Genomic DNA, 24,142 nt, shown 5'->3' on the forward strand with positions numbered 1-24,142 from the left:
AAATGATCGTTAGATCCATAAGGTCAGCTGACTTCTTGAAGCAAATCAATTTGACTGCAGTTTGAATTTTGGAGAACCTCTCTGGAGAGACAGCCATGATCCCTACTTGTGTGTCTATTAAGGCTACCAGGTGGAATATTCTGAGATAACTCTTTTGATTGTTGACCAGAAAACCAAAGTCCTTGAGACATGCCAGGACTTGCAGGTTGTCCACTGCCTAATGCTGAGAGGCTGACTGGATGAGAAAATTGTTAAGGCAAGGGTATATTGAGATCCCTTGCATGCGAAGATGTGCCACCAAAGTGACTGTGATCTTTGTAAATACCCTGGGACACAAAGCTAGGCCAAAAGGTGTAGCTCTGTATGGAAAATGGGACCCTTCGAAGGCAAAATGGAGGTAATTACCAGCGCCAATGGTTGAGGAAGATAGAAACATGGACATAGGCTTCTCTGATGTCCACTGAAATCATGAACTCTCCTAGGCAAAGAGCTTCTTTGATGGACAGAAGAGTCTCCATCCAAAACCAGCAATAACAGATGAAGTGGTTGAGAAACTTGAGATTCAAGACAGCTCTGACGGATCCATCTTCCTCCGAAACTGTAAAGAAGTGAGAACAGAACCCTAATCCCTTCACTTCTAGAGGCAACGGTTCCACTGCTGCAATACCTAGTAGAAGATGGATGGCCAATTTCAGCATCTCCCTCTTGGCTGGATTTGCTGTGGTTGGTGATGGGGAAAAATAGTGGGGAGATCAAGATGTCAGCTCCAGATGCAGACCGAGCAATGAGTCTCCAAGACTCAATGATCTGAGGTGATGGTCAGCCATTTGTCGATGTACCTGACAAGACGACCACCGACCAACAAAAGGCTGCTATCAAAATTGGTGCCTGTATCCCTTTGACATGGTGGATGAGCCATATCTAGTGGAGAAGTTCTGTTGGCCTTTATTTCCTCCTCGGGAACAAGCTCAGGCAGGATGGATGGACGAAACATCACTCCACTGCCCAGAGGTTTTAGAGAAACAAAATGGCTGGCTGGTTTGGTAAGGCTGAAAAGATCTCCTAAAGAAACACTTGTCTTCCTTCTTTCCTGCCATGGGCATAGTCTTTTTCTTTTCTTTTGATGTGACTAGGACATCCTTTAAAGTGTCATCCCCAAAGAGCTTGCCCCCAATGAAAAGCTCTGACGCTAAGTTGGACTTAGAAGGAGGAGCAGCTTCCCAAAGGCAAAGCCAAAGGAGTCTCCTGGCAAACACATCAGCTGCTAGGGATCTAGCAGAGAACTGAGCCGCATCCAAAGAGGCACCGGCAATAAAAGCTACTGCCCTAGAGACCTTGAGAAGGGTCTTATGTAATCTGGCTGGATCATGAAGTGCCCCGTCCAACACATCTTCCAACCACAGGAGGGAAGGTATGGAAGAAAATGATGCTGAAGCTGCCGAATAGACAGGGATGCTGCTTCATGGGCCTTCTTCAAACCAGTATCCAGCTTGCGCTCAACCGATTCCTTGAGCTGCACATCCGTATCTTTTGGGTGAAGAGCACAATTCACCAGAGCTACCACGGATGCATCAATAAGCGGGACTTTAAATGATCCATAATAAGCTGCTCTAAAACATGTTTGTTAGCAAAAGTGATGGATTTCTTGTGCCTCAAAGGAGAATTCAGCTCACCTCTAATCACTTTTGGGATAAGAGCAGGCAGCTTCACCACTTTGGTCTTGGGCTGAGGATCAGGACAGACAGCTGCCATCCTAGAAGTAGAGGGGTGACGAGCTTCCTCTGAAGGAGCCAAATCTAAGGCTGCCATAGATTTACATAGCAGGGGAAGCGAATGGGAGTCCTGGAATAGGTGATACGAATCAGGCCCCTCAAGGTCAGACTCATCAGTCCACTCCTCTTCATCGAAGACAATTAAGTCCACATCATTCTCATCTGGATTAGAAGAGTCCAGATTTAGGTTAGACATTTTCTTTTTAACTTCCTCCTAGGCACATCACGAGGATCTGGAGATATATGAACACTGTCTCAAGCTGGAGCTGAAGGAGCCTGCTGTGTCGTTTGGAGACAGCCAGATGGCTGCACAGCATTTCTAGATGTAGCAGACATAGAAAGAGTTAAAGGCTGAGAATGAACCAAGGCATCCTTAGCCAGGTTAGCTAATAAAGCTTCCTTCAAGTGCTGTAGAAGAGAAGGTGGAATTTCCAGAGAAACTGAATCCCCCAGATTGCTGCCTAATTGTAGGGGATTGACAATTTTGGCGGGAAAAAGCTGTGGGCCTGGAGGATGATGCCTGTTCCCACAGGGTGGTCTGTGAACCCCTGGAACTCCTCCAGGGAAGATTGCATTGAAAACGATCTTTTCAACGCTGCCCAAATTTCCAGCCAAGCCTGTCTCTCTGTCATCAGAGAGATCTTCATCTGCCCTAATGCTCCTTCTGGCCAACCACCTGGGAGACGATATAGCAAAGGCCAGGTTCCTCCCTCTTTGTCCTCCTCTTCTTCCTCCTCCTCTTCCTCCTCCCAAACTCCCAACATCCATACCAGCCAGGGCTACGTCACTGCAGGCACTCAATCTTGCTCTGAGTCCTGCTGAGGAAAACCCCAAAAGTGGAGAAAAGGGAGCTCTGGATGAGATGGAAAGGCTGGCTTTTTCATAAGCTGTAGATGGACAAGCTGCTTCAGTGCGAATGGGAGGACTGTCAGTAATGGTAATCATTATTGCCTTTCCATTGCTCACAGAGGCCACACAGAGGAGGCTTGTGAAGAGCCTAAGGAGACTGCAGGGTGAGGTTTATGAGGAGATTTGGGGGCAGACACAGTCTTGCCTTTTGCTTTCCCCATAGCAAGAGGCAGAGCCGAAGGCAGAAGGGGGAAAGGGCTGGCCAAATTGGAGTGGGGGAGGTTGGAGGCAATGATGAAGGTAGCTGACAAGAATGGAGAAGCTGTGGTGGGGTGTGTGTTTTTTTTACTGTTTTCCCTGAAAGGAAAAAAGATTGGGAAGGGAGGAAAAGAGAACAGATAATAACACACAGATGTGCAAAAGTTAGGGAGAAAATGGAAAAAATAAGCCTGAGTCAAAAGAACACAGAGGGGCGAATCCACAACCACTTTAGTGAAGCATAATTGCAAAAATTGAGTTTCAAAGACGGGAAAGACAGTTAAAAAGACTTAATGGGAGCAGCGATTTTGCCTTTGACCACTAGGTGGCACAAAAGACCCACCTGATGTACTGTTTACATGCACAAGACAAAACAGCACAGGAAAGGGTAGTTGTATAATGTATTTTCTGGTGGAAGTATAACATCAGAAATAAAATATGTAGCTATTTCTGTCTTTTCCACCAATTTGTGATTTAGCTACTTCCTCCTTCCATAGAAACATCTCATGCTTTCAATTCCAGACAAGTTTTTTTAAAAAAATGTTTATCCTGGCTTTTCTTGTCAGAAGACGAACTCAGTGGCTAACAATATGCAATCCCAAACAAAATTAAAAAAGAGAAGTACAGCTGAAAGAAAACCAAAAACACAAGCAATAGAACCCAACAACGATCAATAACAGTACATAAAAATCTGGCCAGCCAAAACAATGATGAAACAGAGTCAGAAAGAATTTCAATTTAGCCCAAAGGGCCAAAAAGTCAGGATTTAGTCTGGCTCCTGAATTGGTTATTTTGTTTTTACATTGAAAAGCAGACATAGGAAGCTCCCAATTTCTGAGGAGTAATGGTAGGGGCATGGGCTGCTTTACCCTTTGCCCTCTTATTCTTAGTTCATTTAAAACCGCTGTCCTCAAGCTGCTTTTTTCCCTCTCAGAAGAAAAATATAAGGGAAAACAGCTTGGGGAGGATAAATTGAGTAGAAAAACAGCATGAAAGGAAAGGGTTAAGCAGCTCCCTGTCACAACTCCTTTAATTTGGACTGCAGTGTCTAAGCTACTTTTCAATAATAATAAAAAATGAGGTGAAATTCGACAATGTGAAAGAAACACATGAACAGTTTGGCTTTGAGAAGAACCAGGGCTCCTGGCATGCAAAAAGAAAGATAATGCTCAAGTTAATAAAGATGGCATGTTTAAAAATGCAAATATATTTCCAGTACCTGAGTTTGGTGTTTATCTGAAGAGCCTTTGCTAGCATCTTTGCTCCCATGTCTCCCATGCCATTTCCACTAATATCCACCTTTGTAAGAGATGTATTGCTGCCCAAAGCATTGATGATGATAGTAACCTCTGTCTTCAGCTTGGAATCTGCTAGAGACAGTGACTGCAAAGGCTGCGGAGTAAACAATGGATAACATTACCACACTACTCTTATGCTAGTCTGAATGGTGGCTGGGGAATGCTTTGAGTTGTTGGGCTTTTTTTTGTCTTAACATGCAAAGGATTGCGCCCTTAGAGTCAATTATCATTTTTACCAGGCCCAGGTCTTTTATTGCTATTGCTTTAGCTGTTTCAAATTGTTTTAAATTTCTGTACATTAAAGCTTTACTATTATGTTTATTATGCTATATTTTAGGGTACAATTTTTTATAAACCGCCCAGAGAGTTTTGACTATTGGGCAGTATAGAAATGCAATTAATGAAATAAAATGAAATTCTAGAACAGAGTGCTAGAATTATCATGCTGCAACTCAAATCCATGCAAATCAGTTGATGTTACATCAACTCTCCATGGATTCACCTGTTCATATTCTTTATCAAGTGACTGATTTGATTGCATCAACATCCATGCCTTAAGGATGATGTGAACAACCTGAGTTCTAAATCCTGTGAGTCGTCTACACAAATCCAGTAGCCAACTTCTGAACTAAAGGAGTTCAGTCCTAACATGTGAAGGTTTGTGGGGCTGGGCTGTTGGGAATGTGATGAAGAGGGCAGGGCCAATAAGCACATCCCCACTCACTCTCCATGCAGTGGAGAAAGCCCAAATATGGCTTATATTAGAAGCCCCAGTGCATTTGTGGAAGCTTCGTTCATAAATTTTGGCTTAAACTTTAGGGTGAAAATAGCCACACATTCTTAATCTGGTGGAAGTGCTTCGAGCATATAATTCACTGCCCTGAAAATAAACGCCTCAGAATGCAGTGCATGTTCAACCCACTAAGCTCTTTGTTTTTGACAGCACCCAGAAATACAGTTGCATCTGAAGCTCACTTGTAAAAAACAAAAATGTAGCAGTTTTTTACATTGCTTGCAAAAGATTATTCGTTCTTGCTGTAGCCATACAAATTTTATGCCAGTTATTAAAAACCCAGAGGGATGATGCTAAGTTGGAGCTGGCCATTATGCAAACTAAGAAGGCAGTGCACTGCGACTGCATAATTGGAAAGCCTGTCCTTGACAAAGAAATGCAACCGTTTTACTTTAAATGACAGCTATCAAATTACTATATTAATTCTCCTAATCTCCAAGTGCGTCCTTACTTTATTCTCCACATAATTTAGAGAGTATTAGCTTCAGATTAGTATGGTATTTGGAAATGGCAGCAAAAGTTTAATTGAGGTGCTTCGTGCTTCATGCTTCTGTAACAGAATCCAGCATAAAGCTGTAACAGTACAGCTCATCTTTCTAAAATACTAATCAGTTCAGCAGAACTTGTTTACAGCGTGCATGACAGAGCACAACATTTTAAAAATGAAATAGAAAGCTAATCAGAACAGAATACAGGAGTTCCCATCATTACTGAAAGTGATAAGCTTCAGTCTCCTCCATAATATGTACATCCTGTGGGTGCTTGTCCCTCTTCTACAATCTGGCATGTCTGTTTTCTAACCTGCTTTTTCTGCTTCACTGTATCACTGGGGCTACCAGTATTAACTGTGGGTCACTTGATCTGCAGTCACTGTCCCTGCAAGATCATGGCTTGGGACCAAGCTATGTCAAAAACCACCTTCTCCCATACGAGCCTCACTCTACAATTATTCAATAGCAGGAAAAATTAGAGGCCTGCCCATCTCTGCATACTGCAGATATTTAACTATAGGAGGAGATAACTGTCCTCTTCTTTTCCAGTTGTGGGAATTTGTTCCTCTTCTGTTGCTCAGGATAATTTCTATGTCCCTTTGATACTCGGGGGACTTTTTTTTTTTTGTCTCATGCTTATTAATAAGAGGTCTTCCATGGTCAGTATATCCCTCTCAGGTAAACTATTACAAAATATAGGAACTGTCCTTACCCTAGCTACAGAGTCTTAGCCTTGTAATTACTATTTTAAATCTGTAAAGGGGGGTTTCCCCAGTTCCTGAAAGATCTTCCTAACTTGGACTCCAAAATCTGACTTATTTTCTTCCAATTTAGGAATGTGGCTAGACAAGTCACAACTGCCCTTATCTTCAACATCTCCCACTCAGGGAAAGTGGAAGCACTTGGCAGCAGTAAAAGTATTTATCTGCATTAGTGCGCAAAATGCTATTAAAACTGGCTCAAAGTAATTTAATTTGGGATATTTCTCGAAATCTCCTGTCTACCAATTGTCCAGTCAGAAGACATTGACTTCCTAATAAAGACAAAGGCAAAGAACTTAGCTTTTATTAAGATTGGCCTGAGGTGAACCATCCTTTGAAACAGTAAGGTTCTTATAATGAGAACATGGATGGAAATTCTTGCTCTGGGAACCCAGAAAGCAAAAGAACCTGAGCTGTCATATTAAGGTCGGAGATCACTTATCCCTGGAAAAGAGACCTAAATTACCATTATTATGTACGATTATTAGTTCCAAGGGTGCTTTAGCATCCCCTTCAGTTATCTGTTTCAAATTAAGTCTGTCCTCTACAAAGAGGATATCACTGGCCCCGTTAGCCAAGGTTTTCAAATCCCCTGGACCATGAGAATCATCTACAAATTCAATTTTCTGGATTTAGAGCAATAGGCTACAAAAACCAATTTCTCATTCGGGGGAACTGGGAGAACTCTACCCCTGCTTGATTTCAAACAGCTCATTTTGTCCAAATGATTGCATAAGATGTGAGACTAATTTTTGAAGCAATTTAGGAAACCCTAAAGGGCTAGCTTTACTAGCTAGTCATGATACTGGAGACTGATACCTAGTTAGTGCTATCACAGACCGCAATTTTAAACTGAAATTGAAACGGATATATAACAAAACAAATAAAACGGAACTATGATTTTCAAAAGGCCCTGATTAAAAATCCCAATATTGAAATGTTCTTGAATACGTAATGCTTAAATAATCTCACTGGTAGCAATAATAGTAGTACCTATAATTTATAATATAAACCCCTTAAATTGACAGATTAAAAACCTATTCTCCCACAACAACTCCTTTGCTCAGAAAGTTAGGGGCCAACGCGGATGATAAAGGGGAAACACAGCTGGATAAGCTGCTCCTTCCTGCAACTGTCTCTCAACTCCTATTCCTAAAATAGCCTCATACCAGTTTATGCGTATGCTCAACTAGGGTTGGCATACAATAATGATAAGGTATTAAAACAGCTGGAATGCCAAAGATAAAGCAAATAAATCCCCTTAAACAGCCAAACAAACTTCCTCATTCTGCACAAGTATTGCCTCGAAGTTCAACGTCACTGGTGTTGTGTTTTGGCTGTCACCACCCTCCACAGCAGCAGGCTTGGGGGGGGGGGGTGTTTTTAGCCATTCAGCATTCAGTGTTGGTTACTTGGTCTCACTTCACCCTAGACAGAAACTACACTCTCAAGTAGATAGCCAGGTGCTGTGCATTACCTGAAGTTGTATGTCTGGGAGTGTGGGGGAGAAAGCAGTAAAATCCAATCTTTGCTTTCCTTCCAGCAGGTGACTTTTACTGTCACATATAACAATGCCAACCATCTGTTCAGCAGATGTGTAAGGGCAATCATAGGCCACAAATAGACATACTCCATTTAGCTCCTAACAAGGGAGTTTATCCAAACATCAAATCTGGTGTTCGCTTTCACCACAAAGAGTATGTTGATCAAGAGAACACAGTCTGAATGGGTGCTCAGCAAATATTCATTTTTTTAATGCATTGTTTAAATGTCTTTGGCTAGGATCCAACTGTGGGGTGCTGGGAAATAACCATTTTTTCCATTGCCCTAGCAAGCGCTAGTTACATGGCTCAAGAGTTGGTTTACGCTAGCACAACATCATTAGCACTAGCTAGCATACAGTTGGATCCTACCCATTGTTTCCATGGTTAAGGTAATGGAACTCACAAATGGGACCTCCAACAAAAAGTTGTAGTGTTTTCTGTTTAGGGTTCCTGCGAGCCATATACTCCAAGCATGGTGCTTCAGTACCACCCACTGGTTTTCAGTTTTCTTTTTTCAACCAACACACAACATTCCATGGTTGCTGAGCATGTTGAGGCCTCGTTGGGTTGGGATTTTTTTTTTAGGGTTTTTAAAAAAAACTTGGGGTTCCCCTGAGCATGCTGATACCTTCCTCTTGTTTCTCAGTGGGCCCATTTTACATGTATTTCTGTTGGCACTCACTACTATCATTCACGATTACTGGGCATGATTACATCTGCATTGGCTCAAAGCATTTTACCACACACAAAACTTTGAGTTGTGAATGTTTAGTTTCAATGTGTGCTCATATGTATGTCTACTACAAGCTCTCAGCATGTGAGGATACAATCAAAAAGGTTTTCCTCACAAATCGATTCCGTAACATCACCTCATAGTGACTAGCACAAAAAACAATGGAAAATTGTGGTCTGGACCTCACTAGCAAGGTAAATTGTGGATCTCTGAATGATTGTTAAAGTACCTATGATTGCTAGATGCTGAATAAAAATTAAACGGGCCCTACCTATACTTAGAATTTTAAAAGTTTAACACTTTCAAGTCAGGCTTTGTTGTTATTTTTGCAATGCATTGCTCATTATTTGTTATATAAATTTGGACTGATTAAAAAAAATAAACATAAGCAATATTTTCAAATATTAGTCAACACTTTATGACAACCTTCCCCAACCTGTATTGGATTACAATACCCAGCATCCCCCAACCAACATGGGAGTTGTAGCCCAACACATTTAGAGGTCACCAGGTTGGGGAAGGTTACTTTATAATAATTGAAGGTGAGAAATGGTGATGCTCAACATGATATTAAAGTAGTAAAGATAACAATACTCACTGAATCTTCATCTTGAATCATTTGTACTAAATTATCAAGTACAGGAGCCAGATTTCTGAAGGAGGTAACAAGCAAGAGAAGAAGTGAAACCAGTGACTTTTCCTTTATTTTTGTTCCTTTTTCAAAAAATTGAATAAATAAAAATCTTACTTGGATTTCATGTTGTTAAAATTTTTGCCTAATGCCAAGTGTCTTATTGATCGGTTTTTACTAAGCCAGATTATAAGGGTTGAAAGGTCGGATTCTAGGCCTGTGAGGAATCAGATTACATACAGAATTAAGAACAACATTCCCATGAATCTATTTTGTCAGAGGAGTTTGAATCAACCATACCAGAGTAAGGGGAGTGACTAACACAAGCACACCAATTTAAGGTGGCACGTCCTACCTTACAGAGAATAGTCCTCTATTTGATGGGTGAACAAGGGCCTTGAAGTTTCCCATCAACAGTTAACATCTGGAGAACAGACTGATTAGGCAAACAGCTCACCTGATCACAGTCTTCTCCACTATGGTGAGATGTATTGTATTTTTATTTAAATTATAATTATATCTACATTTGTATCTATACATATATATTAGCATATGCAAATTTATACAAATCTATCCACTTTTGGGGAGTGATGCATTTCCTCTTTTTTTGAATGTTGGTAAGTGGCCACCTACACCAATTTAATTACATACCCTCATTATTTAGCAGCAGCATATACAGGGATGAAAAAGGGATAGTACAACCCTTTACTTTCTCAGGGAAGAACTGTACATTTCCTAGGAAAAGTAGGTTTGGGAAGGGGCAACTTGAAAAGAAATAGCAGCTTCTCCACTCCCAATTGCCAACTTCCCGAAGATGATTTTCCCTAAGAAAAGTAACCATTGCAGTTTTGTTACATGTATATGGGTAGTTAGATGCACAGTATAATAGCTGGAGACAGCAATGTGTTTAAGCATTGGAAACCTCTCTCATTCATTTGAGATTTATGACTACAATATATGGCTTATCTAATTTTAATAGCTTTGAATACCAATATACAATATATTTTGGCATTTAGAAGCTATAAACTTTCCAACCATTTCATCAGTGGCTTATGAATTGTGGACAATTAAGTTTGAATATGGCATGTGAATAAACTGAAGCAACCACTCTTTGGCTCTGTGTCTAGAATGGAAGGGACTATCTGATGGATGCTCACTTCAGTATCAGGCTTTCAGAGGTTTGTGGAAGAACAAGAATTTGCTTGTATTACATACTTAATCAAACACCTCTCACTGTACCAGCCTACGCATGCTCTTAGATATGTGGGGGAGATCAGTCTCATTGCCCCACCATTGGGGGAAGTACATTAGATGGTGACATGAGATAGTCTTCTGTTTACAGCCCAAGAGGTAGACTTGGTGCCAACCTGACTATAATTTCAGCACTAGGGCAAGGCCTGTTTGTTCACCTGGGCATTTACAACTGGTTTGCTCTGCTGTGAATTGACTGATTTGTTTATCAGAGTTTACATATGTGTGCGTGTGCGTGTCTGTATATATTCTATTGTTGAATTTTTGGCTGCTATTGTTACCTGCCCTAGGATTTATTTTTTATGGAGGGATAAAAAAGGAAAAAATAAATAAGTAAAAAAACCTATCCCAGACCTATGTTGTTGGTTTTTTAACAATAACACATCACATAATGAAATCAGACTTATAGTCCAATCCTAACTATGTTTACTCAATGTATCTGGTTGATTTCAATGGGATTTTTGTCCAAATCATTGTTCTTAGGATTACCAGCTAAGAACCTATTCCTATTCATGTTGGGATGAAAGTAAGTCTCACCAGCATGTAATTTATTTCTCAAGTAAAGATGCAAAGGATCACATTGTAAATGACTCATATTCGTTAATCACTTCTCTGTACACACATTATTATTTGAACAATCAGTATGTCTTACCATTATCTGAAATATCAAGGCTGGCGATATTATGTATTTCTGCTATACATCCTTCTAAAACTTGTGCACCTCCTGATCTTAGCTAGAAGGAAACAGAAAGCATTACAGAGGGTGCCTTAACTACAGGGTGCTGAGAATGTGGAACTGGTAGCAGAGGTTTTGCCAACAGTCAGAACTACAGTATGAATAAAGTTGGAGTACTTCATTTTTCTAAACATAACCATTACCATGTGGTTTAATTCTGATCGCAGAGGAATAATATCTCTTACAAGGCATATACCGATGATGATGATGATGAAATTAATGTCGTCACCACAAGCAATTTCCTGTTCCTTTAGGAAGTTCAAAACAGCTTCCACAGGGTTCCTAATTTTCTCCTGATCTAACCAGTGTCCAGGTACACACCCATGTAGCTTCAAAACTGTTACAGCATCAGGTGATCACAGACCAGTCACAAGTGTTTTTCAACCTGTTGGAGCTTCTTCAGGCTTCAGTTATAGACTGCTTGGCTGCTGACCACCCAGTTTTCTATTGGACCCACAGGTAAGTGAAACAAGGAAATGAAAACAACCAAAGCTAAACAAGCTTCAGGTGAACTCTGAGGTGCAAGTCTGGTATTGAAATGAAGCAAAAGATTTGGACTATGTGGTCTTGTTCTTTTGGTTTCCATCATAACAAAGTAACACAAACTGATTGATGTACCAAACAGGTACTTAAGGCGGGGCTGCCAGAGGCAGCGCCTCAGCGTCGTGCCAAGTGCGACGCTAAGTGCGCACTTAGCGTCGCACTTGGAGTTGCATGGAACAGCACCTGAAGACCCACCCACCTGCCTCTCCAGAGACACCAGCAGCCACAGATACCAGCAGCAAATAGGAGCAGCAGAGGGCAGCAGCTTTAAAGACCAGGGAGAAAGGGGCAAATGTAGATTTTATCTGCTCCTTCTTAGCCGCTGTTCTCTTTTATCTCTTTTATCTTTTATATTCTTTTATACTGTTGTATATTTTATACCCTACCATTTTAATATGTGCCTGGGAGGACTATTGAGCAACTCAGGGGGACAGGGAGGTGCCACTATAACTGTGGTCACGGGCAGGGGGAAGTATGGTGTTGGGGGATTAACAGGCCAGCTGAGGAGAAGAGGGGCTAGACACCTTACAGCTGTCCCCTCTTCTGGTTCTTCCCCCAACCTGATGGTTCCTGGCAGCCTTACCAGTCTGCCCTCAGGCCTGGTGGTGCTGCTGCTGAATGCCAGGTTGGCCCAAAATAAAATCTCCCTCATCCATGATTTGATTGTGGATGAGGGGGCTGACCTGGTATGCATTACTGAGACCTGGATGGGGGAACTGGGTGGGGTCACTCTCTCCCAGCTGTGCCCTCCTGGGTACTCAGTGCAGCACCAACACTGACTCGAGGGTCGGGGAGGGGGGGTTGCCATGGTCTATAGGAATTCAATCTCCCTCTCCAGGCTTCCTGCTCATTCAAGTGCAGATCTTGAGTGTTTGTACCTTGTATTGGGTACCCGGGACAGATTAGGGATTCAGTTGGTGTACCGCCCACCCCGCTGCCCATCAGACTCCCTGCCTGAGCTGACGGAGGTGGTCTTGGACTTGGTGTTGAGGACCCCTAGGATGATGGTCCTGGGGGATCTCAACTTCCATGCTGAGGCCGCTGTATCCGGGGCGGCTCAGGACTTCATGGCCACCATGACAACCATAGGGCTGTCCCAACATGTCATCGGCCCAACGCATATAAAAGGACACACGCTTGATCTAGTTTTCTCAATTGGGCAGGAGGATGGTGATCTGAAAGTGGAGGAATTAACATCTGTCCCTTTCTCATGGTCAGATCACTTCCTGCTGAGGTTTCGTCTCCTGGCAGCCTTCCCCCTCTGCAAGGGTGGGGGACCTATTAAAATGGTCCGCCCCTGGAAGCTAATAGATTCCGATGGATTCCAAAGGGCTCTGGGGGATTTTCCTGCTGGTATGGCTGGTGCTCCTGTCGAAGCCCAGGTCACTCTGTGGAATGCAGAGATGACTCGGGCGGTTGACACAATTGCGCCCAAGCACCCTCTCCCTCTAAGCAGAGCCCAGCCAGCTCCTTGGTATACACCTGAGCTGAGGGCAATGAAGCAAGAGGGGAGACAGCTAGAACGCAGGTGGAGGAAAACTCATGCTGAGTCTGACAGAACACAGATAAGGGCTCACTATTGAGCCTACTCTTTGGCGGTGAGGGTGGCAAAGAGACAGTTCTTTTCCACCAGCATTGCATCTTCTCAGTGTCATCCATCGGAGATTTTCCAAGTGGTTCATGGCCTGTTACATTCTGGGCCAGGGAGAGAGATGGTGGAACCCTCGGAGGCACACTGTGATAAGTTTGCAAGGCACTTTGAAGATAAAGTCGCTCAGATTCGTCATGAATTGGACACCACGATTAATGCAGTTCCATTGGTAGAGGCGTTCAGTGCACTGTCTGGTCCAGTTTTATTGGATGAGTTTCAGTTACTGAGGCCTGAGGATGTGGACAGGGTGCTTGGCCAAGTCCGATCGACCACTTGTGTGCTTGACCCTTGCCCTTCATGGCTTATTAAATCAAACAAGGAGGGGATGTCCAGCTGGGTCCAGGAGGTTGTAAATTCCTCCTTGAGAGAGGGAGTGGTGCCTGCCATGTTAAAAGAGGCGGTAATTAGACCACTCCTGAAAAAGCCTAAACTGGACCCAGAGGATGTTAACAATTATAGGCCAGTGGCCAACATCCCCTTCCTGGGCAAGGTGCTTGAGCGGGTGGTTGTAGGATAGCTCCAGGCACTGTTGAATGAAATGGATTATCTAGATCCATTTCAATCGGGCTTCAGGCCTGGTTTTGGAATGGAAACTGCCTTAGTCGCCCTGTGGGATGACCTCTGCCAGGAGAGGGGCAGGGGAAGTGCGACCCTGTTGATTATCCTGGACCTCTCAGCGGCTTTCGATACCATTGATCATGGTATCCTTCTGGATAGGTTGTCTGGGTTGGGAGTTGGAGGCACTGCACTGCAGTGGTTCTGCTCCTACTTGGATGGCTGACTCCAGAAGGTGGTGCTGGGAGATTATTGCTCTGTGCCATGGCAATTGTTTTTATCCCTATGCGGGATAAAAATCCCTATCCCTATAAATATTTTATCCCCTATGCGGTTTAACATCTACATGAAACCGCTGGGGGAGGTTATCCGGAGATGTGGGCTGAGGTGTCATCAATATGCTGATGACACCCAGCTCTACCTCTCCTTGTCATCAAACCCAGGTGGGGCAGTGGCTGTTCTGAATCAGTGCCTGGGCACAGTAATGGACTGTATGAGGGCCAATAAACTGAAACTCAATCCAGACAAGACGGAGGTACTGTTAGTGGGTGGTTCGTCTGCCCGGTTAGGTGATATTCAACCTTTTCTGGAGGGGGTTGCACTCCCCCTAAAGGATCACGTTCATAGTTTGGGGGTGCTCTTGCATCCAGAACTGTCACTTGAGGCACAGGTGAACTCAGTGGCACGGAGCACTTTTTATCAACTTAGGCTGGTATACCAACTACGCCCTTATCTGGACAGAGATAGCCTAGCTACAGTCATCCATGCTCTGATAACTTCTCGTCTGGATTACTGCAATGTGTTATATGTGGGGCTGCCTTTGAAAATGGTCCGGAAACTTCAGCTGGTCCAAAATAGGGCAGCAAGATTGTTAACAGGGACTGGCCTGCGAGCTCATATTACGCCAGTACTTTTCCAGCTGCACTGGCTGCCAGTCCATTTCCGGGCCCGATTCAAAGTGCTGGTATTAACATTTAAAGCCCTTAACGGCTTGGGGCCAGGTTATCTGAAGGATCGCCTCCTCCCATATGTGCCTGCCCAGACCTTAAGATCATCCTCAGTGGCCCTCCTCCGTGAGCCCCTGCCAAAGGAAGTGAGGCGGGTGGCTATTAGGAGGAGGGCTTTTTCTGCTGTGGCACCCCAGCTCTGGAATGAGCTTCCTAGTGAGGTTCGCCTGGCACCTACATTGTATTCCTTTCGGTGCCAGGTGAAGACCTTTTTATTTTCCCAGGCATTTTAGCATTCTAGACTTTTAGCTTTGCTGTTTTAAATCTGTATTTTAAACTCCTGCACTGCTGCTAGGTTTTATTGTGGCTGTATTGTTATATTGTGGTTTTAATGTTCTATATATTTTACATTGTTTTATTGTGTGCTGTTTGGTTTTAATTTTTGTGAACCACCCAGAGAGCTTCAGCTATTGGGCGGTATAGAAATGAACTAAATATATAAATGTGTGTGTATGAATAAGCACTGGGAGAGAAGAGAAGGCACAAAGCCACTCGCATTTTATCATATGGATGATATTGGCTTAACTGGATTGCAAATCCAGCTGCTATTTCCTATAAAAGAAGCAGCACTAGAGCTGATCCACACGATAGAAAAATAAGGTGGTACAGCTGTTTTGGCCCTGTTCTACAGTGAAATGCAGGTGGAGAATTTATTCAGTGCATTCGGTGAAATGCAGGTGGAGAGTTTATATACTTGAATTATCTCCCATGTCAAAAACTCACTGCACATAGAAAAGCTAGTGTATAAGGGAGAATGCTACGCTTGTAACAGGCGATGCGTTATTTGAGGGTTGTTTCCCCCTCTAACAAGCCATGCTGCCTAGATCTGCATGGCACAACAAGCTGCGCATGGGTGGGTAATTAGGCAAATGGTTGCACCAGACCTTAAGCAATCCCCTTGGCATGTTTAAGTCATGGTGACTGGCCATTAACTTTTCTTCAGGAGGGAATGTTTGACATGAGGAGCATTCAGTCATATGATCATCACTTCAGAATACTGGGGGGGGGGGCACATGAGCATGTACAATTTACATGCTAGTTATTATGTACAATTTACATGCTAGTTATTATGTACAATTTAATTCAGCTTTGTTAGGATCAAGTAACAATAGTAAGTATGGATGGTAGGTAATGCTGTATGCTTGGCTCACTAAATACTAACAAATTATGTCCAAATATTACAAACATCAGCACATTCTGGTCAGATGCATTTTTTAATAAGCCAAGAAAAATATTGGTGTCCAGCCATTTCCTACTTAATATTAAAACATACACAGGCCATTTCAGTTAACTGTGTGTGAATTGGAATAAGTATTCATAGTAGTTTCTGGGATTAAGTCCTTTCATTTTCAAAATAAAACTTTAATAGTCATCAAAATATAATACTAAGAAATATTCTAAAACCTCAAGATTGAAATATGACCTAGAAGTTAAATACAGTTTTCTTTTTGTGGTTATAAATTATATACAAAATCCATGGTCAATGTATTGTCTCCCAGTACCATTTTTATATCAGCCTAGATTTTCAAAAGGTGGTCCGCTTCCAACCACTGGAGTGCAAGTTTGCAGTAATTCAACTGCTCTCTCATGATCAGCATTGTTTTATGAGATTGCTGTGTCTGCAGTTAACACAAAACTGGGGAGCAATACTGAGTTTTCTTCAAATTCTTAAGCCTGTCCATTAAGAATCCAGTGGCAAATCTTATGTAGGCCTTTAATCAAGCTTGAACTAAACATTCACCAGTATTCCTTAAGAACTGTGCTCAAGTTTCTCTGCATTAAACTCCTGCTCCCACAAGTGCTGGGCCTTCTACCTACCTAATAGCTGAAAACAAATTTTAAGTGCTGTTAAAAACTCATGCATTTTCTTGGTGGTATCTACAAATGGAGTCTGCCTCCAGTTGAGAAAGTCAACATGTACCAGATAAAAGTGTCAAATGAATATTCTTTATGAGTAATGCCATTTAGCTTTCTCAGGACTTTCAGTCAATATTCAAGATTTTACTTGTATTTTTTAACATATATTTTCAGATTTTATGTTATGTTTAATTTACAGGGCTGAGACTGGATAAAAATAATTTAACTGCAGAGCACAATTTCTGTACATTGAATATACATCTCAAACCTATTTTAAAATGCTATAATAAAGGCATTAAAGACACAAGCATTTTACTAATGGATCACCTTTCCACATTTTTATAAACAGCAGGTTTAGCACTCAAAATATAGCATTTATGATTACCAAGCATCTCTGAAATGAAAGACGAACACCCAAAAGCAGAGACTCAACTGAGAGCCTGATGAGTTATTACTTTGTGAACACTGTATGAGAGGGATCAAGCCTTGGGTTCATATGCACCCTCATCCTGCCATACCCTCCACTGCCTCCCTTCTCATTGGTTGAACCAGCCTAGTACTGGGATGTTATCTGTACTCAGAATCTCTCTGAACCTGTGATCTATTCCAGGACAGGGTGATGTTTTCAGGGTGATCCCACATATAAACAAACAGTATTCGGCTGGCTCAGCTATCTGGGAAGCAGGGGATGGGGAGTGGGCATAAGGCAAGCCCAGAGTTCATTCCCTCACAGGGTGGTTCCATAGTTTACACAGCAGCCCAAATTGTTGCAGATACACTGGTGTTACACCCATGTTTCCTCCAGCAAACACTTAAATCATAAATGATACATATGCATTGGGGAACATCCAGGCTGTTTGGGATTCCCAGACACAGGCATGTGAGCATTTAAAGGCATGTGTATACCAAGCCTGAACCTGGTATAAGGATAGCTTCAAAGTAACAATAAACTAGGCCTTTACTATTCTTTGACATTAATATTCTTTGATTAATTCTGCTATAAAAAAATCAAACCTGTTCTATGGCCAAGTATCAGCAACCAGATCTTCTCCAATTGAAAAGATGGATAGCAGAAAGAATACATGTAGTGCAGACTTCTCGAACTCAGTAACTCCCAGATGTTTTGGACTACAACTGTCAGCGTCCCTGACCACCGACCATGCTGGCTACAGCTCAAGTCCAAAACATCTGGAGGGCACCAGGCTGAGGAAGGCTGATGTAGTGTATAGGCAGGAAGTGCACTGCTTTTGGGTTAATAGTTTACAAGCTGCAAATAAGCCATGATGTGTACTTACACAGTGACCAAGCTAATGGAAGCAAGGAGGGAAAAAAGGGAAATACATCAGTGCTTAGCAACTAAAATATTTTCTTTCTTAAAATCAGCAATATAATGTAATGAAGCTCTAGTTCAGTGTTAGTATGTTTGCAGCTAGATACAATTGAGGTGCTGAGGAAAATTAATGTGTTTCTAAGCAGGATGAAGCTCTGGCTCTGGACAAAGTGGTCTGAACTGGCAAAAAGGAAAGGGAAATCTGGATGCATTTGGCTTTCTGCTTGATATGAATGCATTCTTCTCAGGTTCAGAGATGGTAGATAAGGCAGGAGCAGTACTTTGGCTGCTTGTTTACATGGCTTGGGACTGGAACCGGCATATTTATAATTGGCAGCTCAAATTGTGCAGCTGATAAAACTGAAACTCGCGCCCGCCGATAACAGCAACAACAGAGTCTATCCTCATGAACAAAAAAAGCAAAATGGAACACAACCCCAGAGAGCCTTTTTAGTTTTGCCCATGGACTTGTATAGACCCACTGATACTGTCTAGACGTTTTTATTTTAACAGCAGGCCCCTATGTAGAGTCAAAAACTTCATCTGAATCTCCCTCATTTCAAACTAGATTCCCATGTGTTGCTCCTGTTCAGAAAAACAACAAAGCAGTAGCATGCGTATGTATATGCACAAAGCAACTCAGGTTCCATAAATATGCAATAGTTTTTTTAATCCATTCATTACTTCTTCAACATGATGGGACATACAACTATATGGATCTCATATATTTAAGGGAACAGCAATATAATTATGACATTACAGATTGTATTGGTAAGTATTTCCTACCTCACAGCTACTGAGATCTAGAAACACCTCCTTCAAATTTTGGTTACAAGCAAGACCCAATAAGAGTGCTCTGAAAAATAAATTCAAATTATTATGGAATCCCAGAATGGAAGTTTCTGTATTAATAAGTTTAAAAAGTCATTTCAAATATATTTGCATTCTTAAAAGGCATTGGTAATGTTATTTCTTAAAATGTGTTACTTCACATTTAAAATCTGAAGGAATATGCTCACTCAGTTATGATATATAATGTCAAGCCATGGTTCGGAGATGGGAGAGTCCCTACAAGGTCTCACATTCCTCTGTTCCTTCTGTGCACAGGTTTCCTCCTCTCCTTTGTAGCTTGGAAATGGAAGCAAAGTACTAGCCACAGTTTGCTAATTCAGATATCATGGCAAACTATGGTTAGCAAAAACCAGGAAGCAGAGGAGAGAACACGCACGTCTTAACTGAGACAATATGTTAACACCTTTCAGTTAAACGCAATTCAAATGAAACATTCCTTACATAAATACTCAAATATCAATCAAGCGAATTCCAACATAAGGTGAAAGAACTGCTTGATTTTACAGTTCATAAAATAGAAATCATAAAGAACACAACCCTGCAAAGCAAACACATAGCCTTTCATCTAACTGGTATTCATTTAGCACAAAGAATGTTAGAATATGTTTATGTATGTGTATTAGGGATGATGAACTTGATGAACTTGGAGCACACGACTTAATGACTGAACAACAATTAGGGATGGACAAACATGCAGAGTTCAAGCTCACTGATATTTGCTGAATTCCTCCTAGAAGCTTGCTTCATTTCATTCAGGTTCCCGAACACAAGCATCTTTTTTTTCCCATAGGGAAAAATGCACATTTTTGATCGTGAAAAATATGTATGTTTAAAACTGCGCCCTCAAAATGCGTACTTTCCCCCATAAGCTAAAGCATGAAAATGCAGATTTTGGGAGGAAATGCACATTTGCACAAGTGTGCACTTTTGAAAGTGAACATAAGTTTGTGTTTGTGAAAATTTCCCAAGAATTGAACTCCTGCTCTCACTCGCATTCAGGGTTGCAAACAGCACATATTCACATGATTTACAAACAGGAACAAAATTGCTCTACATCCCTAATGTCGCTGGGGGCTACCATCAGGAGGTTTGGGGTGCGGTGTCATCAATATGAGGATGACACGCAGCTCGACCTATCATTCAAATCTTCACCAAGGTTGGCCGTAGAATCCCTGTCCAAATGTCTGGAGACAGTGAGTGGCTGGATGGGGAGGAATAAGCTGAAGCTGAACCCAGACAAGACCTAGGTACTTTTGGTGGGAGACAAGAGGAGGTTGGGGGATGTTGACCTGGTGTTGAATGGGGTACGGCTATCCTTGAAAGACCAGTTCCACAGCCTGGGGGTCATTTTAGACTCCCAGCTGTCCATGGAGGCTCAGGTGTCAGCTGTGAGCTGGACAGTGCTGTACCAACTCCATCTGATACGGCGGCTCCGCCCCTACCTTCCCGACCATCTGCTCCCATCGGTAGTACATGCCCTGGTCTCCTCTCATCTAGGCTACTGTAATGCACTCTACGTTGGGTTACTCTTGAAGACGGTTCGGAAGCTGCAGCTGGTGCAGAACGCGGCGGCTCGCCTGATTAAAGGCAGCTGCAGGCGTGATCACATCACTCCGGTGCCGAAGGAGTTGCAGTGGTTACCAGTTGTTTTCTGGGTCAAATTCAAGGTGTTGGTTTTGAACTTTAAAACCCTATATGGTTCCGGCCCAGCCTATCTTAAGGAGCGCCTCCAGCAACACCAGACAGGCCGCTCAACAAGATCAGCCTCAGATGACCTTCTCTCTGTCCCATCAGCCAGGACACTTAGGCTGGTGAGAACGAGGGAGAGGGCCTTTTCTGTGGTGGCCCCCACTCTGTGGAACTCCCTCCCTAGGGAACTCCGCCATGCCCCCTCTTTAATGAGCTTCTGCCACGTGTTGAAAACTTGGTTGTTCAGGCAGGCGTTTGGGGTGGGCTAAGGAAATTTTAGAAATGATGTTTTAATGTGTCATTTTATTGTTTTTAAACTGTTTGTATTATTGTACATTGCCCAGAGTGGCCAAGTGACCGGCCAGATGGGCGATTAAGAAATTTAATTAATAAATAAAAATAATGTGTATATATGTCAAAAGGTCAACAAAACAGAATTAAACTGCTGAATATGTGTTATCAGTCTTTATTAGAATCTTTAAGATGGTGGTAATACCTTAACCCTATATACAAATTAATCCAATCTGATAAATCTACAGTAGATACAGGGCTGCTTAGATGTTAATCCCACTCTCCTCTACATGTGGTGAGATTAAGAGTGAATATACTGGGTCGAGACAACCCATGTTCAAACCAATGCTGGATCTCCCCGTTTGGGCATTGACTTCTGCATGCATGGGCAAATGGCCACTCTCAATCTCACAATACATAGGATTGAAGGTAACATTCAAACAGATCTATTTTCCTACTCACCTACAGGGTTACATAAAACAAAGACACCATGAAATTAAAGCAGTCGTATCAAAAAATGTGCAACACACTTACTTTAGAGTCTCAGGAGGGAGTTTCGTCCCTGAAAGGTTCATCTGCATCAAAGCAAATGAACTGCTGAAAAACTGTTTGAATGATGGTGGGACATCCTTGCCCTTTCTATAAAGAAGACAGACAGAACAAGTGAACATCCCACATCCTCCAAAGATCATTAATGAATCCAGTTGTTTATGTTTATTATTGCCCATATAATGCAGTAATTGTACATAAGTTCATTTACAATCCAAAGAGATACACTTATTAAAGTTTATCAGAATACTATAAAATTCATTCATCATCCCCAAACATTTGGATCAATGAGCATCACCAACTGAAAACAAAGTGGAACATCAACCCTGGTAGTCCACAAAGTTTAATGCAGGGGTGGGCAATGTGTGGCCTTCCAGATGTTTTGGTCTACAAATCCCATCAGTCCTAGCCACACAATCAATCATGAAGGACCATGAGAGTTATAGGCCAAAATATCTGGAGGGTCACATGTTTCCCATCCCTGGTATAATGGCACAGGTAAGAGGAGCAAGGATCAAAACTGGCATGAAAAAAGGAAGTAATTTTCACATGTTCCAAAATAAAAATGAAAAGCTGACATCTAGCTGTGCTTTAATCATATGTTTGTCCATTACTTCTTCATATAGCCATACTATATACTAAAATGTTTCTTTTTCAAGCACTGTTAGAGTGAAAGAGGAAGGACACAGCTCACAAGGGATACTTCACAAATGACATTTCCTACACATGAAAAATTGCTACACGTAACATACACCCCTCATGCTGGCAGGGGAATACTGGGTATTGTATGACTGCTGTCTGTCTAAACATGCACAGGATTATGCCCTAAATTGTTCATTTAAGAGCTCTCAGAATCAGAGTGTTTCTGCAAACCCTTCTCATAGGCACCTTTAATTTCCATTAAAGAGAAAATCAGTGCTCTCCACAATTCTTCTTCAAACAATCCATTATTTCAATGTAATGGTACTTTGACCATCCTTCTTTGATTGAGTACTTTCTCTATATTGGTAATGTTTATTTTTTGCATAGAATACTCTAAACTTAGCTTGATTTATACTTCCATGGCAAAACTGTATAAATAGAGAATAGAAAACAAATAGAGTAGTAATTTAAGGAAACACTAGAGCTGTGCCAAATATTTTCTGATTTAGAAATTTGCTTTAAAAGTAGCATATTCAACACAGCCAAATCAATATATTACACACACACACGCGCGCGCGCACACACACACACACACACACACACACACAAATATATACACTTATGTGTTGTTTCACTGGTGTTCAATGACCTTTTGCTCCCTGAGGTGCTGCTTCTTGTTGGCACCATTTACTTTCTTCTTCAGTCTCATTTCCTCATTCTGCCATTTAATCTGATTGGATGTATATACAACCTGCATGCTTTTGTTTATCGCAAGAATGCAGAACCTCAGCCTGGGGGCCAAATTTAGCTGCCTGGGATTCCAATTCAGCTCTCTGGGGTTCCCCAGACAGAATGCCCCCTTCCCCAGCCCCAGCCCCTTTTCCTGAACTACTGATCATTTGCTGGATTTTGTGCACATTTTTCCCCATTCTTAAACTTTGAAATGCCTCTAAGGCTTAGCTACTGGCAGTAAGAACTCTAAGTTAAAATATGCTGCTTTTTTTGGTATATTGCCCCCCACCCCCCGTACACCACTATAATGTGTTCCACTAGAGCTTCCCTGAAAACAGCCCTATGACAAAAAAAGGCTATGCACCCCTGGTTTATAGAAACCCATGACATCATTGCATCAGATAACACTGCAATGTAATTGTTATGGGGGAGCCACAGCCAATAGGACTAAATGGAAGTATGGGCAAACGAAGTCAGGGACTTAAGGACAAAGAAGGAAAACAGCCCTGGGAAGAGCAGCATTGAAATGTGAATACGTTCAGAACAGCTGCTGAAAAAGCACTGAAAACATGAGCTGCTTTTCAATGTTCATGAAAAAGAGCACAAAACACAGTAAGTCATTCCAGCTCAGGCCAAGTTAATAGGAGCCTCAATTCATTTCAAGAATGTTTATTCAAGGGGGAAATAGTTCAGCATCTCTTGTTGACAAGAATGTCATTCTTGAGACAAGAATGTAATTCTTGAGATGAACGGAAATAGTTCAGCATCTCTTGGATTGTAGCCAATATGTTCCCAACTATGGAGAACCAAATAATGAACGCTAGCCTAAAAGAAAATTGTGGCAGAACATTACAGAAAGATTAAGCGTGCAATACTATGGCGGCTAGACAGCAGCTAGATGGCCATAGGATTGGTTGGTTTCCAGGAACTGCCTCCCTGCCCCCTCCCCCTCCCGGGCGGTGTGGCTCGTCCCAGGGCTTCGTGCTTGTAAAAGCAGCGTGGGGAGGGGCAAAAGGAGGTGTTCCCAGGGGCACGAAGTGCGGAAGTGCTGGTACAATGCTTTCAATGCATTGTCCAGCCTCCCCACCCTCCGATGTCCCGTGGCTAGACAGCTGAAATCAGCTGTCTAGCCGTGAATGCAGGGTGGCTGGAGCGCTGAGGAGATGATCCCGTCCACACTCCTGCTGCCCTGCAATGGATAGGCGGTGGCCTCCGAGTTCGGAGGTGGCTGCCTATCCCAATAGGATTGCTCCGTAATATGTAAAGAAAGTTCTTTGAAATCGTGTGTGTGTGTGCGTGTGCGCATGCGTAGAACATATATTAATGA

At 42.2% G+C, this 24,142-nt stretch overlaps 1 protein-coding gene across 2 annotated transcripts in view; it reads right to left on the bottom strand.

Moving 5' to 3' along the window:
• The window catches only part of CARMIL1 (capping protein regulator and myosin 1 linker 1), a 239,530-nt gene that overhangs the window by 68,035 nt on the left and 147,353 nt on the right, over positions 1 to 24,142 (bottom strand). For both annotated transcript variants that reach the window (XM_084850112.1, XM_084850111.1), the window contains exons 16-21: positions 21,427 to 21,531; positions 18,847 to 18,916; positions 11,034 to 11,115; positions 9,248 to 9,347; positions 9,098 to 9,152; positions 4,099 to 4,271 (exon numbers count right to left, since the gene is read on the bottom strand). In XM_084850112.1, the coding sequence (XP_084706238.1) occupies positions 4,099 to 4,271; positions 9,098 to 9,152; positions 9,248 to 9,347; positions 11,034 to 11,115; positions 18,847 to 18,916; positions 21,427 to 21,531 (585 nt within the window). The remainder of the gene's footprint in view (positions 1 to 4,098; positions 4,272 to 9,097; positions 9,153 to 9,247; positions 9,348 to 11,033; positions 11,116 to 18,846; positions 18,917 to 21,426; positions 21,532 to 24,142) is intronic.

This window comes from Heloderma suspectum, chromosome 4 (genome assembly GCF_057233095.1).
Source record: "Heloderma suspectum isolate Gila_16-S chromosome 4, 16-S_ref, whole genome shotgun sequence".
NCBI classification, from domain to species: Eukaryota; Metazoa; Chordata; class Lepidosauria; order Squamata; family Helodermatidae; genus Heloderma; species Heloderma suspectum.